General features: G+C 37.4%; 1 protein-coding gene across 3 annotated transcripts in view; it reads right to left on the bottom strand.

Annotated features, from left to right (window-relative positions):
* Positions 1–24,813, bottom strand: part of LOC115223298 (T-complex protein 11 X-linked protein 1) — a 45,527-nt gene that overhangs the window by 9,310 nt on the left and 11,404 nt on the right. For all 3 annotated transcript variants that reach the window (XM_029793810.2, XM_036500459.1, XM_036500460.1), the window contains exons 2-6: positions 16,811–16,975; positions 13,807–13,918; positions 9,929–10,049; positions 8,342–8,562; positions 81–217 (exon numbers count right to left, since the gene is read on the bottom strand). In XM_029793810.2, the coding sequence (XP_029649670.1) occupies positions 81–217; positions 8,342–8,562; positions 9,929–10,049; positions 13,807–13,918; positions 16,811–16,931 (712 nt within the window). In that variant the 5' untranslated portion in view covers positions 16,932–16,975. The remainder of the gene's footprint in view (positions 1–80; positions 218–8,341; positions 8,563–9,928; positions 10,050–13,806; positions 13,919–16,810; positions 16,976–24,813) is intronic.

Below are 24,813 nucleotides of genomic sequence, written 5' to 3' on the forward strand. Positions count from 1 at the left end.
TTAACTTGCCAACCAATGTGTGTTTTATTAGATATAAAAGACATCTATATGGAGGGGGAAAAAAACGAAAGACTTCTTACCGTGAGAATGTTCTATCAATTTCTTAAATTTCCTCTGTTCCAAAGAAATGTAATGATGCTGCATATAAGGACGGGCCTGTTTGATAGTGAAGTTGGCCAGATCTAACTTCATTAATTCAAGTGTATTCACTATCGCCCTGATATAAAGGAAACAACAGATTAAATTAAACTCTTTCCTTATTTATAGTTTACATGTACAATACCTTCACTCTGGCTACAACAAAAATATCAGTCAAATGAAGTAATCATAGAAATACACTTGTATATAAACTATGATGCTGCAAGGTAGTAAGACATGGGGCTGAATGAAAAGGCTTGTGTGGAAGAGAAAGAAATGAAATGAACATGCTCTGCTGGATGTGTAATGTTAGTGTTCAAGAATGGGGAAGTATAAATGAGCTGAGAGAAAAACTGGGTACAAGGGAAATCAGATGCTGTATACAAAAGAAAAGGCAGTTGGTGTCAGCATGTGTATGGAAGATGACAGCTGTATAAAGAAATACAGGATTCTCAGAGTTGATAATAATAATAATTATTATTAATAATAATATAATAATAATAATAATAATAATAATAATAATAATAATAATAATAATAATAATAATAATAATAATAATAATAATAATAGTAGTAATAGTAATAGTAATAATAATAATAATAATAATAATAATAATAATAATAATAATAATGAAATTATTGTATACAGTGCTCAGGTGCACCACAACTTGTCAGAAAGTGCATATAAAGTACATGCAGTAATGTACAAATGTCTGGGAAGTGAACAGTGTATGAGTCAGATACATGCTTGCGTGTGTATGGATAGAACCTGTGACAAAGGAAGATGCAAGAAAACAGGAGATGAAATGGTGAAGATTGATCAAAGGCTGCTGTACCTCATAGACAAGATGAAAAAAGATTGAGATGATTGGTGAGAAGACCCACCCAGCTATGCAAACATGGTGAAATGAACTTTAAAAGAATTAAAAGTATTAAAAAAACTAATAATAATGATGGAGACTGGAAGGCATCTAGCTCAGTTAAGTCTCTAGCTCAGTTAAGTCTACATCTGCTATGTTCTCTACTTCTTCAAACTTCTCTCACACCAGTATCTCTCACCCCTCAACTTCTTAATCCACTGTTCTATGCTCCTGGTGCAACCAAGGACAATACACTCTCCCTCCCTCTACCATCATACTCTCCAATCATCCATTCTGTCTCTTCTGTTATCAATCTCTCTAATATTCACCTTCCCACTTTAAGCAAACAAACACATCAGAGAAGAGTGAGGACTCTTTTGTCTTACAATGTACAAGGCAAACTCACTAATGGCTGATACCATGACAAAATATACCCAGTACATTCTGTACAGTGGTTTATGAATGAGCATCGATGATGTAGGGTGGAGGACATAACCTCTCTAATGTTGGTGCTGCAATAAAATGCATCAGACATGCAGTAAAGTGTTTGTAGGTAGGAAGAGCATCCATCCATAGAAAACAAGTAAAAAATGGAACATACAGGGGAAACATGGTCCTCCAAATCATTGAGGTGGTGGTAGGGGGTGGGCAATAACTCCAAATAAGAAAGAATCAACTTAGATCATAACTCATTCAAACCATAGCAGTGTGGTGGTGGTTTTGGTAGCAGCAGCAAATTTTAGGGGGAGGGTTTTTTTGGCAGTGAAAAGAAAGTGTTCAGTAGTAGTGAGTGGGTTAAGTTATATTTTTAAGACCACTTTTTTTATGTCTACAGGTGTCAGAGAAGAGACAAAAGAAATTAAAAGTTAAGATTTAACTTCATTTCATAGAGTCAAGCAGAGAAGAAATCCATTTCAGTTTATGAAAGTTAGAGATATTCATTTCAGCCTACTCTATAGCACTTAGGTAACATAGCCAGGGGATCTGGAATCTGTTCTCAACAGCTAAATGAATTGAGGCCCATAGTTTTTTTCAAATAGTTTAGATAAAAGAAAGAATTAATGCCCATGGCCTTTACAGACCCTCCAAGATTTGTGAAAATGATACAGTTGATGTCCAATCTAAACATCTGTAAATGTATGTCTGCTTGCCTAGACATGCACACACTTTTGAACTGACAGCCTGTAGGTTAGAGATCAAATTGCAAATCTACTCAGCTTTGGTGCTTCCAGTTTAACAGTATAATCACATTTAGGTGGTGAAATTCTACAATATTTCTAGACACAAAAGACACTTTTAGGTCAATTATTTCAGCAGAGACTGATAAATTATTTTAAAAGATGAGTGGTACTGTGGGGTTGGGAACTAGATAAGAACAGTCATCTAGACTTTTAGTATCTAAATGTATATTTACAATATAATGTACCTGCATGCCTACACAAAACCACAAATACTCACACACACACTCACTTACATGCACGCATGCATGCACACACACACAGACACACACATACACACAGAGTAAGTAGGCATGAACAGATGACAGGTACACAATACTCAGACAGGTAAGCAAACACAAGAAAGCAAAAATGCATACACACAGACAAGATGAGTCAAGCAAGCATGGGCATGCACACATGCTGTCTGTGGCATTCATGTACAGAGAACTACGTTTAGGTGAAATCTGACAATATTTTTAAACATAGTAACTGTTTTTAGGTCAATTTATTTAAGTAGGAACTGATAAATTCTATAAAAGTTGAATGCAAGAAGGAAACGAGGGGAGAATACAAATATAGACGTTACTTTATAGATGTACACACACACACAGAGTGAGGCAAGCATGAACAAACAAACGGATACACACTGACAGGTAAGAACACATGCACAGGTAGGCATGCATGCAAACAGGTACAGAAGAGCAGCCAAGGCAAGCACAGACATGAATGCATGCAGACTGGCACTTTTGCACAGTCAGGTGGGAACAAAGACAGGGAGAACAAAAGAGAGGAGGAAATGGGGGTAACAAGAGAGAGAGAGAGAGAGAGAGAAAACACCAAAAGAGATAAACACACGCATACGTGCAACAGGTTTTAATAGGTAAGGCTTGAACTCAATAATTCATTATCTGTCATTAGAATTTATAATAAATACTTTAAGGAAACAGCAAGTAGGGCTTTTATGTAGCTAGGGTAAAATCAAGTAACTGGTGAGGGTCTTTTCATTTATTCATTCATTTGTTTTACATCCATTTTTCTATACTAGCATGGGTTAGATGAATACATGATGAGGCATTGTTTTACAGCCAGATGTCCTTCCTGTTGCTAACTCTTATATGTTTTGCAAGTAAAGGAGTTTTAATTCCACTCATCTTTGAAAGTATTCAGCTACCAAATGATTTGTTGAATTAGAAATAGTCAACAAACGCTACCGGCCATAGTTCAGCAATATTCATGAGTATGAATGTTACCACACACACACACATTCATACATGCAATGGGCTTCATATAGTTTCCATCTACAAAATCACTCATAAGGAATTAGTCAGCCTAGAAGACACTTGCCTAAGATATCTATGTAGAGAACTGAACCTGAAACAATGTGATTGTGAAGCAAGCCTTCTGAAACACACAGACATGCCTGTCATCGTCATCGTCGCCGCCATAACCACCACCACCATCGTTTAACGTCCGTTTTCCATGCTGGCATGGGTTGGACAGTTTAACTGAGGTCTGGAGAGCCAGTGGCTGCACCAGGCTCCAATCTGATCTGGCAATGTTTCTACAGCTAGATGCCCTTCTTAATGCCAACCACTCCAAGAGGTGGATTTTATGTGCCGCCAGCACAGGAGACAGTCAGGCAGAACTGGCATCGATCACGTTCGGATAGTGCTTTTTATGTGCCACCGGCACGGGGGCCAGTCAGGGATACTGGCATCAGCCATGTTCAGATGGTGCTTTTTACATGCCACCGGCACAAGAGCCAGTCGGTGGGATAGTGGCATTGACCACATTTGGTTGGTGGTTTTTACGTGCCACCAGCATGGGAGCCAGTCAGGCAGACCTGGCACTGACCACGTTCAAATGGTGCTTTTTATGTGCCACTGGCACGGGAGCCAGTCAGGGACCACAGGCCACAGCTACGATATTGGTTTTACTTGACTTGACAGGTCTTCTCAAGCATATCATATCGCCCGATGCATCAGGGGTATCCTTAACAGGGCCAGACATATGTGGCGGCGATCTTACTTTAGCTGCCAGGTCTTCTCAAACACAGCATATCTCCAAAAGTCTCAGTCTCCTGTCAATGCCTCTGTGAGGCCCAAAGTTTAAAGATGATGCTTTACCACCTCATCCCATGTCTTCCTGAGTCTACCTCTTCTGCAGGTTCCTTCTACAGTTAGGGAGTGGCACTTCCTCACACAGCTATCCTCATTCATACGTAACACATTACCATACCACATATGATGCTTCTTATGCCCAACTTTTCTCTCAGGGCGCTTACACTCTGTCATGTATTGACATTACATATCCAGCAGATCATACTAGCTTCATTTCTTTCAAGTCTACACATGTCCTCAGCATTTATGGCCCATGTTTCACTGCCGTGTAGCATGGCAGTTTGCACACATGCATCATACAGTCTACCTTTCATCCTGAACGAGAGGCCCTTAGTTGCCAGCAGAGGTAGGAGCTCTCTGAACTTTGCCTAGGCTACTCTTACTCTAGTCGCTACACTCTCAGAGCAACCACCTCCACTACAGACTTGGCTGCCTAGGTAGCGGAAGCTATTAACTACTTCTAGTTTCTCCCCTTGGCATGTGATGGAACCTGTTTTCCGTACATCTTCAGAGTTTATTGCCCCTGTGCATCTGCCACACACAAAACTATTTTCCCAGTTAACCATCCTTTGATATTGCTGCATCTTTTATGTGTCCATAGCATACACCAGGTACATTGTATGGAGTTTCTACCCATGCCTTTTCTACAGATCGAGCAGGGCCATCTACCTGAAGGGGATAATGATTTGACAGCCTTTGTACTAAGACTCTGGTGTTTACTAGGTTAACCCTAAGGCCCTTTGATTCTAGACCTTGCTTCCACACCCTAAACTTCGTCTCTAGTTCTGGAAGAGACTCTGCTATTAGAGCAAGGTCATCAGCATAGAGGAACTCCCAGGAACAGCCTGTTTTGAATTCCTCTGTTATTGACTGGAGGACTCTTATGAACAAGAGGGGGCTGAGGACTGATCCTTGGTGAACCCCTACTTCTACTCAAACCCCCATCTTACTGACAGCAGCCCTATACAGGGCTTGTACAGCTCTTACCAGCCACTCGTCTATTCCCAGTTTCCGCATTGACCACCAGATAAGGGATCAGGGGACTCTGTCAAAAGCTTTCTTTAAGTCAGCAAAAATTTAATCAATAGCTAAGTTCCCAGATATGTACAGTTGATTTACCATGTGATGTACAGAGTGAAAATGCCAATAAAGTTTTTAGTAGAGCTGTTAAAATGGATATATATTTTGACAATTTCTGTGGGACTAATATGGATTTTGTAACAATGTTGCTTTAATTTAATATTATGACTCACATAACAGTACTACTTACTTAACTGCAAACTCACTTTGCAGTACTATTCACTCAAGACACACTGAGTATGTTTCAAGACAGAGTACAACTCACTTAAGACACACATTGGAGTTATATCTCACTTAAGTAAGTCAGGCATTAGAGTACAGCTCACTTAAGACACACATTGGAATACAGCTCACTTAAAATGAATTGAAGTACAGATTGCTAAAGACATGTATTGGAGAACAGGTCACTTAGGACATGCATTGGAGTAGAGATCACGTAAGACATGCATTGGAGTACAGATCACTTAAGACATGCACTGGAGTACAGATAACTTAAGACATATAAGTACACATTAAATGAAACACAAATGCGAATCTTTTTCATTTAAAACATGAGGATTGCTAACACCTGTAAGGTAAAATTGCTGCTGTTGCACACATAGATATCTTAGGCCACATCCAAAACAGTCATTAAACTGATTGGCAATAATTATTTACCAACATATTTCAATCAGACTCATACACACTGTTTCTTCCCTCTGCTTCTTCTATCCCTATTTGAACGACCACTTCTGAATTAGCTAACTTCATACCTTTCCACTGAAGACCATACAACCAGCCTGTCATATTTCCCTTTCACTCTTACTCACACCTTTGCACTAAAGACATGACCAAGTCCTTCTTCCTCAAGTTTGCAACCCTTTGAAATTCCCTCCCTACTCATGAATTTCCTGCAAACATTGGCCTACTAATATCAACCTCACCATTCTGGAAGAACCTACAAGGGTCATAGGTAATATCCTTCTTCCTCTAATTAGGTTTCCCTGGTGTCAATAACCAACAAAACACTCAGCAACTCCACCCAAGCCTCAGCTCAGCAGATGTGCAATGGTTCAAAAGTGGACTGCATTAGTACTGAGTAATCTTAAATATAAGCCAACAAACCATCAGGTAGCTTTCAAAGAGGAAATTGACACTGAAGCTCAATTGTGTCAAGATGCAGTGTACCTGTTTAGATCAGAATCAATGACTTTAGAAGTGTGTCATAGCAACCTGAAGTGCTCTTGATGCATTTAAGTGTTTTTATGTAACTGGACTCTGAATTAACAAAGGCATGTATGGCATATCTGGAAAGCTACATAAAGAATTGCCTTTTCTAATAATAAAACTTTAACAGTTAATCATGTCACCAATCAAAAATATTCAAATTTAACATTGGACCGAAATTTTTCATTAAAAGAAGTTTAGTAGAAGTAAATAAAATTTGTGATAAGTTCAAATATTTGGGACATGTTTGACTTGTAAAAAAGGCCCTTTTCATTGTAGTTTGCCATGGAGAAAAATTCTTGCTTTAAGCAAAAGGTGTAAGACACCAAAGTTTCAGAGTGCCCCTATGGATGAATATATGCATTTCAATTTCTTCATGCTCTCATAAGTATTAGATATCAAGCGAGACAACTACAAACTGATTGGAAGCCTTCACTTCCTTATAAGAAATGAGAAGCAAGAATTTTTCTCTATAGTAAACTGCAGTGGAAATGGCTTTTTTCACAGATCAAATATGTTCCAAACATATTTGAACTGATGGAAAAGATTGCTTATTTCACAAAACTGCATCATGTATATGGTTGAAGTATTTGGAGTTTTGGGTTTTGTTTTCTTCTTTTTTTTTTACAAACAGTGGAATCAGGAAATGTCAAATGATTCTTTACAAATATCAAAACAAAAGAAAGACATAAATAAATTAATAACATAGACCTTGTGAAAAATACTATTATTGTTCTAAAATGAAAATGTTCCCCTCTTTCATTGACATAAAATTTTTTTTTTTAGTTGCTAGACTAAAAAGGTGGCAACAACAGTAGTGTATCATCATTATCATCATCATCATCGTTTAACATCCGTTTTCCATGCTAGCATGGGTTGGATGATTCGACTGGGGTCTGGGAAACCAGGAGGCTGCACCAGGCTCCAGTCTGATCTGGCAGTGTTTCTACAGCTGGATGCCCTTCCTAACACCAACCACTCCGTGAGTGTAGTGGGTGCTTTGTACGTGCCACCGGCACAGGTGCTGGGGAAGGCTGGCAACGGCCATGATCGCTTGGTGTTTTTTACGTGCCACCGGCACAGAAGCCAGTCAAGGCGGTGCTGGCATCAGCCATGTTCGAATGGTGCTTTTTACATACCACCGGCACAGGTATCACAACTACAATTTCCATTTGATTTTTTATGTAGTTGACAAACTCTTTCAAACCACATGATGATTGCAGCAATTTCACTTATTCTTGTATTGAATGTTATAATTTCTCATTTCTTTATCCCTCAATGCAAACAGTATTGATTGCACATTGATCAATTTAGATAGCAAAAAGTCAAAGGCCTAAACTTGAGAAGAGCAAGCAGTGTTCATACCTTTCAAGACCCATTTAGACTAGACAGCTGCAATAACAAAACTGAATTACTATAACTTAGCTCCAAGTTTTTAACATGACTTTACTGAATTATTCATTGGATTCCAGATCTAGTTTATTCAGTTTTATCAAATTATAAGAAATTTTAAACATTGGCAAATAAACTTTAAAAACAAGGCATTTTCAATATCTATTAAGTTCCAAGAATAATACCATAGATGGAAAATAAAGATTCAGTTTTAATTCATAAGTGACTAGGGTTCACAAGAAAAGTACAAGCATTAGACAAGATAGTTTTTCCTAAGTAAGCACTAAGTAAATGTGAATTTCATAAAGCAGATTTTAAATGCTTACCGAAAGAGAGGAACAACTTCATGAATCTGCCGCAACTTTGCAACATCTTCATCTCGAACAGGGGCACAAATTTTTTCCATCATAGTAATAATGTAATCCTCATAATAATGCAAATCAAATGCACCCCTTTCTATTTTCTGTTTAATTAATTCCATATCTAAAACTTCACAGAACTGCTGTTGTAATTTCTGTTGCCATGGTAGCATAAGCTCCAAAATCATCTAGACAAATAAAGAAAAATATATATATATCATCATCATCATCATCATTGTTTAATGTCTGCATTCCATGTTGGCATGGGTTGGACGATTATATAGGAACTGGCCAGGCAGCGGACTGCACTAGACTTCTGTATCTGTTTTGACATAGTTTTTATGGCCCTTCTTGAGACCAACCATCCCACAGAATGACTGAGTGCTTTTTACATTGCACCAGCACAAGTGAGGTCAGTTTTGGCATGGTTTCTACAGCTGGATGCCCTTCCAAACACCAACCACTTCACAGTGTGGACTGGATGCTTTTTACGTGGCACCTGCACTGGCAGAGTCACCAAGTAACTTGCAAGACAAAGATCCTTCAAAACACACACACACACACACACACATAGAAATTTACTGAGCCCAGTACTGGGCTCAGTAAATTAATTTGGGATCTAAAAGACCACAATGAACAATTTAATTTAGAATGATTGGTATTCTCTCAATCTTGATACCTTATGACAAAGGCAAGGAATTCTATCTTCTCTGCAATTCTGAACTATTTTTCATTATTTTTTCTAAAAATCCCCTAGTAAACACAGTTATAGAACGTACATACTAATGTAAACATTGGCAAAAACACACCTTTAGTGCATATAAGTAATCTCTATCATTATATATAATTTAAACATTAATTTTCTTTCATATTTAACATTCACTAAAAATATCCCTCCTCTTTCTATAAGCTACTTCTGACGTTATATCATATAATGTTTTTTCAAACAATATTAATAGCGTACAGTAAATCACTATACATATCCATCATTTACTGTTAAAATGTCTTATTGACGAGTTTCATTTTTTCACTTCCCTGAAGAGAAGATTGCATTGTTTTATACCATTTATTCTTTTGAATAATATCAGTGAAATCTTCGAAACACGCGTCGAAAGTAAAAGTATTTGATTTATACCTGCGTTAAACTCCATTTATTTATTTATACATTATACAAAAAATTCCACGTAAACCCAAAGTTTCTACCTTTAAAAACAAGGAGTTACAACCTCTTTACTTGTGTGATTTTTTGCTACCCTGGTAACTATTAATCTAATTTTTTTCCGTGTTAATTGTTAACAAGGGAAAAATACACTTATATATATATTTATATAAAGATTAACTTTTTATTCCATGCAGTATGACCTAGCATTTCCATTTATGTGACAGATATCAATGTAAGCCAGTAGATTTTCGATAAACTGAGTTTTTAACTCAGTTACACTTCCTAGTTCATATTTATGTAAAGTATCTTCTAACTTCCCCTCCCCAATGTAAATATTTATTGTTAATTATCATTAACACTTCCAAAATGAATCTTAATTAAATCTTGCATACCTCTCTGATGGTCTCGATAATTTGTATGGCAGATTTATAATCTGGTGGAGTGGCATTCAGCTGTTCATCTATTTGGTTCCAGAATAAGTTATGAAATATAGTGTGAATCCGTTTGTAAAAACTAGATGTAAGAAAGAAATAAAAAGAAGAAACTAACATAAGTAAATATTAATAGTTTTTGGGTAATATACTTTAAGGAGAGTTTTAAATGAATAAAATGTAAGTTAGTAGAGCCTCTAATTGAATCTTTACTCACATTTGTCCATATTTCACTGGGAAGACAAGGAAGTGATAGTTTTAGTTTCATTCCTTTCCCAAGAGTAATCCTGACTTAAATTCAGATGCAAGATGTATGAGTAAGTTACCTGAAGAATGAATATTCATTTCTACAGAGAACAACAATGGTTAAAACCATGTGTCAATGAAGGAGCACCTACACATCATTTGACTTGCTAAAAATAGCAGCCAAGCTTCTTTCAGACCGCAACGTCTTGAAAAACAGGCACAGTGGATAATGAATTTCTCCTATAAAGACAGGACAATCACAGCTGGAATGTCTTTTGGTCATAGATCTACTTAGTTAGAACTGAGCTGGAGCTAAACCCTAATATCAGCTCTTAAAGACAGCAGTGCTACTAATAAACAAAATATCCCTGATTGATTGAATTTATTCTCATGACCAAAGCATAAAAGTTACTGAATAGCAACAAATGATAGGTGGGGAATTTAAATAAATCAATTAAGCTAGACACTGTGAGATCAAGTGGAAATGTATTCCAATATCTTGGAGGCTGCAATCACACCTCTTGTTGAGAAAAAAATACGTATCATATCAAAAGTTAGTATACATGAATGTTCAGTAGAGAATTTGGTTTTTCTACAGTTTCATCATTATTATTATAACATCTACGTTTCTATTCCCACATAGATCAGACAGAATTTTGTTGAGGCAAACATCTTTCAGCTAGATGCCTTTCCTGCCACCAACCTTAACCTGTTGCCAAATAAAGTAGTTTTTCTCCAAGACCAAATATGTTTTCATGGGAGACACATATGGCTTTGGTCAGCCCAGGACTACAACAGATGACATCTGCCCAAGGTGACAAGCAGCAGGATTAAACCCAGAACTATGTAGTTAGGAAGTAAAATTACTTACTACACAGCCATGCCTGTACCGATACTAAACAAAAAAAGTAGGTCAGAAACAAATGTTTTGTTGAATGTAGGTGAGCAACCATCAAGGTAAATACACAAACCAATTTCAAGTCCCAGTTAAAGCTATTTCACTTCACTGTACTAAACTGAGTCATTTTTTACTCTTGGCAGAGGCATGAAATATTGTTTAATATAAACGGTGAAGTTGGGTGGAGGGAAAGATATGAAGAATAAAGAGAAATGACATAACAACATTAAAATACAATGAATAGTCAGTAAGTAATTACACAGGAAATAGATTGTTACTATATCTATTTGTTTTTCAATCTACTGAACTCTGCACAGAGAAAGAAAAAAAAAACATCTTTATTCATTTCCATATTTACAAGAATTTCATGACAGCATGGGTTATGAATGAATAAATAACTCCATATATTTATTTATAAGCTAGGCTGTACTGACACTCTGTTAATTACAGTCAGGTCATCAACACTGTAGAGTCATGTAAATGAATTGTACCTGACACAAACTTGTATGCATTTCAATAAATACTTTCTGGCTATAATTGTTCAAGATTTTGGGAAAGAGAAGTAAATCAGGTGAAGAATTGCTAAACAACAATAAAACTAGTTGGCTCATCTCAAGCTGCTGAAAAAGTGCTCATAGGGCTAATTTTACAACAAGACTAAATAGATATAGATATGTATATTTATTTGTCCATATCACAATATTTCCATGTTTTTCATTTTTATTATTTAAATATTAATATCAACATCTGCAGTAACAACAGTATTAAACTGATATCCATTGTACCATATTACTGTGGGCTGCACAGTTCATGCAGTACAGCATCAATTCATGTTTTGATCCCAAGTCAATTATTTGAGATGAAATCTTCTCAAATTTCATTCCCAAATTTTTTTTATCAAGCTTTCATTGGACTACATTTAACATGTTTCACTGTTAACCAAACAGTATATTCACATACATATATATAGCTACTACTTGATGTGAAGGCACATGGCTCAGTGGTTAGAGTGTTGAGTTTACGATCGTGAGGTTGTGAGTTTGAATCCAGGACAGTGCTGCGTATTGTGTTCTTGAGCATGATACTTTATTTCACGTTGCTCCAGTTCACTCAGCTGTAGTAATGAGTTGCGATGTCACAGGTGCCAAGCTGTATCTGCCTTTGCCTTTCCTTTGGATAACACTGGTGGCGTGGAGAGGAGAGGCCGGTATGCATGGGCGACTGCTGGTCTTCCATAAACAACCTTGCCCGGACTTGTGCCTGGGAGGGTAACTTTCTAGGTGCAATCCAATGGTCAGTCATGACCGAAGGCGGTCTCAGCACTTCAAGATGCCTATTTCTATCCCTCATACTCTAACTTTTCATCTGGCACAGAGCCACTTTCCTCAGTATTACTCTCTACTAGTTGAGGAATCTTGTAAATTATTTGGTGGCCTCACTGCTACAGTGCAACATAAAAAGCACCTAGTACACTGTGTAAAGTGGTTGGCATTAGGAAGGGCACCCAACCATAGAAACTATGCCGAAGCAAACAGTAGAGTTTGGTCTCGTCCAATGCATGCCAACATGGAAAACATATGTTGAATGATGATAATGGTTGTTGTAATTTTTCATGACTGCTTTTCTTGTTCACAGATCATTTCATTTCTTCTAAATGGGTCACAAGGACAACATCTCACTGGTTTCTACAGCTGGACACCCTTCCACTTTATAGAGTATACGAGATGTATTTTATCATGGCACCAGCACAAAAGGTGTTGCTATGTCTTTGACAAAACGAGAGGGTCCTCAGAACCCTATACTTAACACAGTGTACTGTAATCATTTTATCATGGCACCAGCTCCAGAAAGGAGTGAGCGAGTGGTGGAGAACCAGAAGTGGATAAAGAGTGAGAATGAATAATGGGTGCTGATGCCAAATGGCTAGTGACTTGATATATTGTGCAACAAGTCAGTCGTCTCTTTCACACACATCTGTATTGTATCCTCAGTCCATTTATGCTTAACATTTCCAGTATCTAATTTGTTCTGTTTCCACTTCTGAAGCTCCACAGTATTCACTATCATGCAACATCACACTTTTATCTCTGGTCTACAGATGTACTGTCTCTCCACCACCTTTAGAAGAGCAGGCTTGGAGCTGGCTGATTTTCTTATTTCTTTATTGCCTACAAGGGGCTAAACATAGAGGGGACAAACAAGGATAGACAAAAGGATTAAGTCGATTACATCGACCCCAGTGTGCAACTGGTACTTGATTTATCGACACTGAAAGGAAGAAAGGCAAAGTCGACCTCGACAGAATTTGAACTAAGAATGTAACGGCAGACGAAATACCGCTAAACATTTCTGCCAGCTTGCCGCTTTTCGCTAATTTTCCGCCACCTCCACTCATGCATATCTCCTCTTATTGCCCACGTCCAGTGACCACCTATTTTTGGTTCCCACATTAATCACTTTTCCTAAAAGGCCAGCCTTCTGAAATTCTTACCATGCCCATGTTTCTCTTGCAGTTGTTCATGATGAACATTACATTAAATGTCAATCTTACCTATTCGGAGGTCATGCAAAGACCATAAACACAACTCCTTCCTCCAGACCAAATGATTAAAAAAAAACCAATAAAATAAGACTTTTTAATGCCTGGATAAGCAAAAAAAAATAAATAATAAATAAAATAAAAAGTTGAACAAACCTGTTTTCTGGTGGCTGAGGCCTTTCTAACTCATATTTTTCATTAATAACTATTTCATGGAGAAGTTCCATATCTCGGAAGCAATTATAGATTTCTGTAGATTTTTCTGATGCTGAAACCAAAATTGAATATTTTCATGAGAGAGATAGAATGGAAGAAATAGTAAACTCTAGATAAAATAACCAACAATGTTTAGTTATATCACTTTACATTCTAAATCCAAATCCTGCAGAGATTATTCCTCTGGAGCTCATGAAATGAAGATCATCAAAGCATTGGGATGGATTCTAAGTAACCACTTCCAATAAAATTTGTGACCCTCTTCTGAACCACAGAAATCATTATTAATTACAAGTACTAGAACAGCATCATTGATAGCATTCCAAACTTGCCAAATGGCTTGTAGTCTTTAGTTTGTCCCATGAGGAAAACACTTTTGTATTTACCTCCCTCTGAGGTCAATACACTAAGTATTGGGGTTAATTTGATCGATTTTATCCTTTCTTTATAAGTGTCTGGCTTTGTGCCAACATGAGAAATTACCATTATTGCATCTTCTGCAGCTACTGCTGCTGCTACAGCTGAGGTACAATGGATCTGAGGTTGGGTTTTTGAATAATGGTTGTAAGTTCAGACTTAATTCTAATTGCTCCAGTTTACTTGAATGAACAAAAACATAAAAAATAAAACACGAGGTCTACTCCCTCTTTATGATTAAGTAATTAGTTGAAGAATCCAACAATAAAAATCAGCTGCTCCAATAGAAGAGGAAGCTTTCCAGACCATTTTACCAAGCAAGGAACTCGACAAAGGAGCCACTATGTGGTTACTCAACCAGCTTGAAATAACCACCAAATCTTTATCAAATTACGCTTTATTATTTTGTAAAGAGCGGCTAACTGGTTTCTGTGCCAGTGGCGTGTAAAAGGCACCATTAGAGCATGATCATTACCAGCGTCGCCTTACTGGCACTTGTGCTGGTGGCATGCGTAAAAACATTCGAGCGAGGTCGTTGCCAGTACTGCCTGACTGGCCCTCGTGCCAGTGGCATGTAAAAACATCCACTACGCTCTCGGAGTGGTTGGCGTTAGGAAGGGCATCCAGCTGTAGAAACACTGCCAGATCAGACTGGGCCTGGTGCAGCCATCTGGTTCGCCAGCCCTCAGTCAAATCGTCCAACCCATGCTAGCATGGAAAGCGGACGTTAAATGATGATGATGATGATGATGAGACACAGTATATAATGTGGTCCTATATACACAATACTTAAGAGAAAAATCAGGTGGTTATGACCGGAAACCCTTTAATTATAGGGCTACTCAGTGAGGTCTGCCAAGAGTTAAAGAAAAATTTCTCCAACAAATATATTGTTCCATCTTTAGCCAAGCTAGGGAAGTGGATGTAAAACTATTTATTAAAAAATTGAATTAATTTCTTTCACATCACTGAAGCTTTTATTCTGAGTTCTAGAAAACACTAGAAACCATCATCATCATCATTATCGTTTAACGTCCATCCAAGACTTTCTTTATCTGCAATTAGACATTGCAGATTTGAAACAGTTTATGAAGACATTGCAAGTGAGAGGTGCCAGATGTTCCAACTTCCAACTATAACAAATTAAATGATGGTGAGGTGATAACCAGAACATTTTGCTCAGAAGTTTGACCGGAATACAAATAACAACAGCACTCCAAATAAAATGAAGCATATAGAATTAAATGTACAACTTAAAGATACAAAAATCTTCTGCAGGAAATTTAAAGGGAACTCCCTATAAGTTGACAGTACGACATGTTGACATTTCTTTAGTGATATGTAAAAGTGAAAATGCCACAAGAGGCTTTTAAAAACCAGTGCTTAGCTCTTTAGAAAATAAATAATATATTTCTTTTCTGGATGGAATATCAGCCTACAGCAATAACATCCCCAGATGATCTGCTACCATTTTTTTGACAGCTAGCTGAATTGAATCAAAGTAGAATAAAATTCCTGGCCAAAAATAATAGAACATCTGCTGCCAAAACTGACTCCTGGCTATGGACCGGTAATCCAATACCACTTTAGAACCACTTTAGTCTCTTGCACAATAACGTTTACAATCTCATTATCAAAAAGTATCGTAATATATTTCCTTTCCTTTGCATCAAGCATGAGCATAAATTCATTTGAGATTCCTGAACTGGTGCAGTTTAACAAATATACAAAAGTAGAAAAATTGGTGCATTTTTTTCCATCTAGAGCAGTGGTTCCCTAACTTTTTCAGGCTGGTATCCACTTGACACTCGGACCACATTCCTAGCACCCTGACCCCAACTAACTAATCAAAAACATAGACCTCTTTCTGAAGCAAATTGAAAGCAACTGCATTTCACAAATAAAAATTAACCGAACAAACCCATTATTTTGTTGTTTTTACATGTATCGCTACCCCATTATCACCCCACTTTTCTTCAACTTTGGAACATCCTACCACCCCCAGGGGGTCAACATTGCCCACTCTGGGAACCACTGATGTAGAGCATCATTTTCTTCTGTGCTATCACCATCACCATCATCCCCATCACCACCACCACCACCACCACCACCACCACTATCACCACCACCGCTGCTGCCGCCACTGCCACCAACACCACCACCACCATCATCAACCTCATCTGATGATGAAGTAAAGTCAGAAGAAATTCTTCATTGCTGTTTCAATCCTTCCATTTGTGACTTAATTTCTCTAAGCGTAAGGGCCACTTATGCTTAGGTGCATTTGATGAAGTAGACATTCAGGCATCAATTGATGATGATGGCCATATCATCTAAAATTTTTGAAACATCAACAGATGATGTCTGCTGTTCTCAAATGAAACATCGATTGATGATGTCTGCTGTTGAGGGTTAATACTACAGGTATTATTATATCTCTTAGGTAGGAACTAAAATACCAGTACCACAACATACTTTCTTCTTGATGAAACTACTCAAGGATTGAAAAATGAGGAAAATTACTTACATAAGTGAAGGAGAAATGGCTCATCTGGCATCATTCTTTTAAAAGATTTGCTTCCTGATTGTGATGAATTCATTTCCAGGGTAGATTCCTTCTCTTTGGATTTATTAGGAGTATCAGACATGCTTAGAAATCCTCAGAGAGATAGAAATAGATGGTGATAATTTCCTAAACAAAAAAAAAGAAACATAATAAATAACAGAATTTACATAGTACCCAACTATTTTCATTGTTATTTTTGCTAGTTTACGTCACAGTTTTCCTGATGAGATGAGCAAGTTTCTTTTTTGTAACCGGTGAATATTATTCAATCAAGTGTGAAGTGGTAAGTAGCTTGCTTACCAACCACATGGTTCTGGGTTCAGTCCCACTGCATGGCACCTTGGGCAAGTGTCTTCTACTATAGCTTCGGGCTGACCAAAGCCTTGTGAGTGGATTTGGTAAACGGAAACTGAAAGAAGCCCATTGTATATATGTATATATATATGTGACCTCGTGAGTACCGCTGGCGATTTTTTTCCTCTGTCTTCCCTTCTCGGGATCTTTCCTTCTCCTATGTTTCCGACGAAGAGCTCCGCTCAAAACGTTAAACCCTCCTTCTTCCCTTCTTTCCTGAGCATCCAATAATACTTTATTTGTTCCACGTCCTCGCGTTGTTGTGTTTTTTTGCTTTTTTGTGTTTTCTTGTTTGGATTAACTTTATATATATGTATATATATATATATATATATATATATATATATGTATATATATATATATGTATGTACGTGTGAGTATGTTTGTGTGTCTGCGTTTGTCCTCCCAACATCGCTTGACAACCGATGCTGGTGTGTTTACGTCCCCGTAACTTAGCGGTTCGGCAAAAGAGACCAATAGAATAAGTATTAGGCTTACAAAGAATAAGTCCCAACTAAAGGCGGTGCTCCAGCATGGTCACAGTCAAATGACTGAAACCAGTAAAAGAGCAAGTATGCCTGTTTGGCTATCAGGTAAACCTTCATATGACAAATAGAACACTGTAGCTCACTTACACGCCCCAACACAATAACAACAAGGTTTGAACTTGTGTTCATACATATAACTGGTACTCCATTGGTTATGATGACGAGGGTTCCAGTTGATCTGACCAACAGAACAGACTGCTCATGAAATTAACATGCAGGTGGTTGAGCACTTCACAGACATGTGTACCCTTAACGTTGTTCTCAGGGGGATATAGCATGACACAGAAATTGACAAAGCTGGTCCTTTGAAATATGGGTACTACCCATTTTTGCCGGCTGAGTTGACTGGAGCAATGTGAAATAAAATGTCTTGCTCAAGGACACAACATGCTGCCAGGAATTGAACTCACAACCCTACAATTGTGAACGAAATACCCTAACCACTTAACCACATGCCTTCACTACACAACATATAGCAACACAACGCCACCTGTGGTTACAACATATCATACCAAGCACAACATAGTTATAGCTAATGCTATCACATTCATTTATTAATATTTAAGCAACTTGCATGAACTAGCTGAAAATGAGAGCAGTTTATATTAAGTCCTGTGATACTGAGATCTTTTATAGTATTCATACTCAGTATTACATTTAGTATTCATATTCCAGTGAGGTCAATAGCTTTTTATGTTCAGGTGTGGGTGATTCAATCAACTATGCCCCTCCCTGACAAACTTTGGCTTTGTGTCCGGCCAAAAAAAGACAAAAAACATCAGGTATTTAAATATTTTTAACTGAGGAAATTCATTTGAACTGGTGGAATTTTGTTTGATGGGAAAGCAGACATTAAATGATGATGATGATGATGATGATGATGATGATGCATTATATTGTAGCTCCAACATTTTGTTGTGATTGTCGATTTTCAAAATGACATTGTAGGATAGGTATGAGAAGCTAGATCTGGCCAGTTTTGAACATAAAACAGGTAGAATATTTTGGCCGGATATGGCCGGTTTAAACACTAAAGGGTTAAGAGGATTTATTTGTTTTGTTTTTTTTACACTGACCACTAAATAATTATTTCTACACTACTACCAACAATACCATCACTCTGCCAGTAGCATTGCTTGGGTGAGGGTTGAGTATGTGTGTGTGTGTGGTGGTGGGAGGAACAAGTTGCCCCAGGCATTCCTTTAAAGGAGCAACATTTTCAGGTCTGCTGTATAAGCTCGTATAAGCTTAGGGTGGGAAAACTCAAGAGCTACCTTAGTGTGAACATGCTCTAGTTATGTCAATGCAACCTCCACTCCAAGAAAGAAAGAAGTGAACTATTCAACTGGAAAGTATTGGGAGAGAAAATGGCATGTAAATGACAAAAAATATACAGTATCAAACACTGTAATCATAGAACAAAAAGGTGAACCAATTCAACGAACCAAATCCTTAAACTTGTTTCAGTTCTAAATAAAAGCTAAATTCACAGGACGGTGGATTGACGGAATCACTGCTTCAAATTCTACCATAGCCGACTTAGCTTTCCAGCCTTTCAAGACGATAATAAAGTACCAGCCAAATATTGAGTTAGATTTATATTCCAGTAATGCATTTTTAATGTGAGTTGAATTATAATAGAAGTAGCAGATTTTATCCACACCACTAATGGGCATATAAAAGTATGAGCATCACACAAACACATTCATCAGACTCATCTCATATATTTTAGTCAACATACCTAATAAACTAATACTAAACAACATTAGCATTTTTTTAGGCATGACTGTGTGGTAAGAAGTTTGCTTCCCAACCACAAGATTTGGGGTTCAGTCCCACTACATGGCACTTTGGGTAAACACCTTCTAACTATAGCTCTGGGCTGACCAATGCTTGAATTTAGAAAACAGAAATTGTGTGGAAGCCCATCATGCATGCATGCATGTATGTATGCATGCACAGACACACACACACATAATTGTGTGTCTTTGTGTTTGTCTCCCATCACTGTTTGACAACCAGTGTTGGTTTGTTTGTGTCCCCATAACTTAGCAATTCAACAAATGAGGCTGGCAGAATAAGTACCAGACTGTAAAATAAGTACTGAGGTCAATTTGTTTAAAGTAATCCCTTCAAGGTGGTGCCCCAGTATGGCTGTCATCCAGTGAATGAAACAAGTAAAGTTAAGTTAACCAGAGAAGTCACAATGACCATGAAATTTACAGGTTCTCCAAGAGTGGTAAAATCAATGTGGTTGCAGCCAAGGTTAAGCCTCTGTAGGTAAATGTCTGCAAAAAAAAAAGGGAACCAACAGTATAGTCTAAATACTTGAAACATTGAACTCCACTAAAGGCATCCAAAGACTAATGATGGTGAAAAGCTGTGCAATATAGGTGCAGAAGTGGCTGTGTGGTAAGTAGCTTGCTTACCAACCACATGGTTCTGGGTTCATTCCCACTGCATGGCACCTTGGGCAACTGTCTTCTATAGTCTTGGGCCGACCAAAGCCTTGTGAGTGGATTTGGTAGACGGAAACTGAAAGAAGCCTGTCGTATATATGTATATATATATATATGTATGTGTGTATATGTTTGTGTGTCTGTGTTTGTCCCCCCCAATATCGCTTGATGACCGATGATGGTGTGTTTATGTCCCCGTAACTTAGCAGTTCAGCAAAAGAGACCAATAGAATAAGTACCAGGCTTCCAAAGAATAAATCCTGGGATCGATTTGCTTGACTAAAGGCGGGTGCTCCAGCATGGCCACAGTCAAATGACTGAAACAAGTAAAAGAGTAAGAGTAATATGTTAGGTATTACCCTACCCAAACAGCCATGAATTATGACACTAGCCCTAAGGAGGTTGTCCAATAGCAAAAGGAATTAAAAACATATATTGGAATGAATCTGAGATTCATCAATACATAGGAATGATTCAGATGAGAGATCAAAAGTTTACTTATAGTTGTGATACTAAACTACTACTGAGCCAAAAGGTCAAAAGTTGAAATCGTGTGCTTAGCTAAAAATAATAACAGTTTAGTGGTTAGTATACAAAATTATTTCTAAATGTGTCCATGAATCAGAAGATTGACAAGCTTATGATTAGCTTTGTCAGTTTATCACAAGTTAAATTTACAAAGAAAATGAGGCACATCAAATTCAATAATGTGCTCATAGACATACAAAGACACCTAGAGTAAATATTAATGCACAAAACATAATCTGATTGGATAATATATTATCTACTTAATTTTTATCTTTACCTTAAGATGTGTATCCAACTGTGTGACACTTGCTACAAAGGGAGCTTCTGTGAAGTTACTTGACCTGACTTATTAACGTAGCAGTCAAAATTTTCTCGACAAAACCAATAATGTTTTAAAACTGGAACTACGTATTTAAATCTTATAGCCACCACCTCTACACTCTAACTTTGAATAACTACAGCTAAAAATAGCAAGTGGCTGTTTTATTTCATTAACTATCTCTCTGCTGAAGGTTTTGCTTGACAGAGTTAACTGAGGATATTCGACAATTCTTTTGCTATTATTAATGCCAACCTTACTACAATCTGTGTAAGTAAGAAAAAGAAAAATCTTGAATATATAAATATATAAATTTAAATCTCTAAAATGGTGCTCCCAGCATTCCTTGCAACTAGCACACTAAACCCAACTGTGTATATGCATGTGCACACACACACACACACACACTGAAAATAGGTACCTGAGAAAGTACATGAATTTGGCAAGTAGATCTTCACTTAGAAGTGATTACTAGGAGTATATATGAAGGAAAGGGAAGAAAGCAGAAAAAGAGATGTAGGCAAAGCAATGAGAGAAAAATGAAGGGGGGAGCAGGAGAAAGCAAGAGAAAATGAAACAGAGAAAATATGAGGGAATATAAAACAGAGGGAGAATGTCAGAAGTGAATAGTTTTGAATAAACATAGCACATAAGCACACGCTAACAAAGCATCAGTGGTTTAAAAATAGAGGGGTGGGGATAAGACTGCATCAAAGGTTTACAAATTGGTAAGGAATGTTTAGGAGGATTCTTCTTTTTTTTTTTCTTAGGTAACATTCTAATAACAACAGGCTGTTAATCTACTGAAAACTCTGAAGGGTTTAGAAAACAGCCACTGAGAGGTGGTTCAAATAGATAGATATAGTAGAAAGCCTGGTTGGATATCACAAAGAATATGTCTATTATGAAAGTGTAGTAGCTGAGTGGTTAAAGAGCTGATGTGCAGCATCTTCGTTATTGTTTACTGCCAAACAAGTGTCACTCCTACATCATCATTCTTGAAACTGTCTTTCTTTCTTTTTTTTTTACTATTTGACATCACCAGAACCTTGTTCTGTTTTTCTCCCCAACCACTTCTACCCTCCTGCCAGAAAGCAGCAAATATTATGTGGAAGAATTTCAAAGCAACCTGGAAGCTTCAATCTTATCCCAGCATTCAGTTTTATCTAACTAACTGAACAACTTATATTTCTTCATCCACAGTGCTGGACTTGTGGCTTGTTAGAGAGCTGTTTACCAATTTTATAAAATTTGTCCAAGTTGAGCTAATCGATATCATTCTATGAGGAAAGTTATCTTATTGAGAGGATAGTACTTCTGTGGAAATCATCATCATCATCATCGTTTAGTGTCTACTTTCCATGCTAGCATGGGTTGGACGGTTCAACTGGGGTCTGGGAATGTTTCTACAGCTGGATGCCCTTCCTAACGCCAACCACTCCGTGAGTGTAGTGGGTGCTTTTTACGTGCCACCGGCACAGGTGCCAGGCGAGGCTGGCAACGGCCACGATCGGATGGTGCTTTTTATGTGCCACCGGCACGGAGGCCAGTCGGGGCGGCGCTGGCAATGGCTACATTTTGATGGTTCTCTTACATGCAAAATTCTCAAACTTTTAAAAGTTGTGTATGAGGGAACAAATATCACTTCCTCCCAACCAAAGAGGAGTCCCATTATAAACTATGTGTAATATACTTTTTCCTGTTAGTTCATATTGTCCTCAGTACAGTGGCAGTGTGTTGCCTGCTAAATGCATATACATTTCAAATGTTTCAATCAACACAACTAGAGTGAAAAATATATGGTAACAGCTTTGTTTTAAGAATTTCAGAAGATATATATGTATAACAGGATGTGGATCCAATGAAAGGCCCTGCGTGAAAAGCTAGGCATAACTTCTCAAAACATATAAAATATTTTTGTTTTTAAATTTAATGCATCACTGCCTATGCTGCAGATCAAAGGTAGTTAATGATCATGGATGAAAATCCTAGTTGTCCACCCTACTAGAACAGCATTGTCTGTGGTTGAACAGTCCAATGCTTGAATGACAACAGTCTTTGCTGCTTGAGTTGTCCAGTTCTATCTTTCAAGCTTGGGCAGTATGGCATGGAGAACAGGCTGTTGCCACTGCCCCCACCCCATGTTGCTGATGGATCCAAAGAAACAGTAGTAGAGACCAGAATATTATTAATTGCCTTTAAGGAACTGAAACCAATTCTTGCATAAAATAATTTTGCTTATGGTGAAACTTTTAGAAGAAGATAACAAAAGGCATTAACTCTTTTGATACCAACCGCCCTAAGACCACCCCTGGTCATGATACAAACATGCTGTCTAAAAGTAACTTAGATTAAATCTTTCCCTCAAAACTTCATGTTAATTTCAGTTCTATATTTAAGAAATGAGTGGAACCAATGCAATCAGCTAAAACCTATGGAAGTAGAGCCCCAGCACTGCTATAGTCCAATGATTGAAACAAGCCTGAGTTTTATTTAATCTCAACCATTGTTGTGTTAAAAGAGAGAAAATGGAAATAATATTTGTTTGTATTGTGAAACACTGAACAAGATAAACAAATATGGAGAAACAAAAGTTGCTAAGTAGAAGAAAAAAAAATGAGATGAATGAAAAGTAATAAGTTTGCAACTAAATGTTGTTAGTGTTTTGATGTGAACACTTCTTAAACATTAATCAAATCCTATATACTAAGCAAAAAGTTCTGATGTTTTCATCTCTGCCCACTACACTACATGGGTTTTGATATACTCTGGTCAGCTGGTGACCTCTTGACCTTGTATAAAATTCTATTGGTTAATGTGATCCACACTCACACATACACAGATACACACACACACACACACACAGATAATGTATTAGAGCAGTTGTCTATTGAACTTATCATCATCATCATCATCATCATTGTTAAATGGCCGCTTTCCATGCTGGCATGGGTTGGACGATTTGACTGGGGGCTGGCAAGCCAGAAGGTTGTACCCGGCTCCAATCCGATCTGGCAAAGTTTCTACAGCTGGATGCCCTTCCTAACACCAAAATATAGCAAATATTTCCTGCAGCCCAATGGTGGGATAAAATGCAATGTTGAAGCTTCTAGCAGGATTTGAACTCAGCCATTAATCAATGAAATTAATTACTACTCAGCATGTAACTACTTGTGCCACTCTTACAGGTCTGATAATAGTCCTTTCTACTATATGCACAAGGCCTACAATTTTTGTTGGGAGGAGGAGGTTAGATAATTATGTTGACTCCCAGTGCTCAACTGGTACTTGTTTTATTAATTCCAAAAGAATCAAAGGCAAAGTGGCCCTCAGCAGCATTTGAACTTGGAACATAAATCTGGAAGAAATGCTGATAAGCATTTTTGTCCAGCTCAGTAACGACTCTGCCAGTTCACTGCTTTCGCAGACCTGAAAATAATCTCATAGTAAATTATATTAAAAATACTGGTTTTAAATTTTGGCTCAAGACCAGTAATTTTAGGGAGTTGAGATTAGTTGAATGATTATATATTTTAATGATTTAAGTTTGCATGTTTTATATTGGAGAGGACTGCCAAAGTTCATTGATTAACTAACATCATGTTCATGCAACATCTTACAAGAAGCAAATCAATTCTATAGATGTTTCCCTGGCACAGCATGGCAAACAAGTTTGCTAGTAGCAAATTAAGTGAAAAATATCATCCCTCTTGATTTTAGAGTTTGTTTTTTTTTTCTTTCTCAGAAATGATTATT

This window comes from Octopus sinensis, linkage group LG2 (genome assembly GCF_006345805.1).
Source record: "Octopus sinensis linkage group LG2, ASM634580v1, whole genome shotgun sequence".
Taxonomy (NCBI): Eukaryota; Metazoa; Mollusca; class Cephalopoda; order Octopoda; family Octopodidae; genus Octopus; species Octopus sinensis.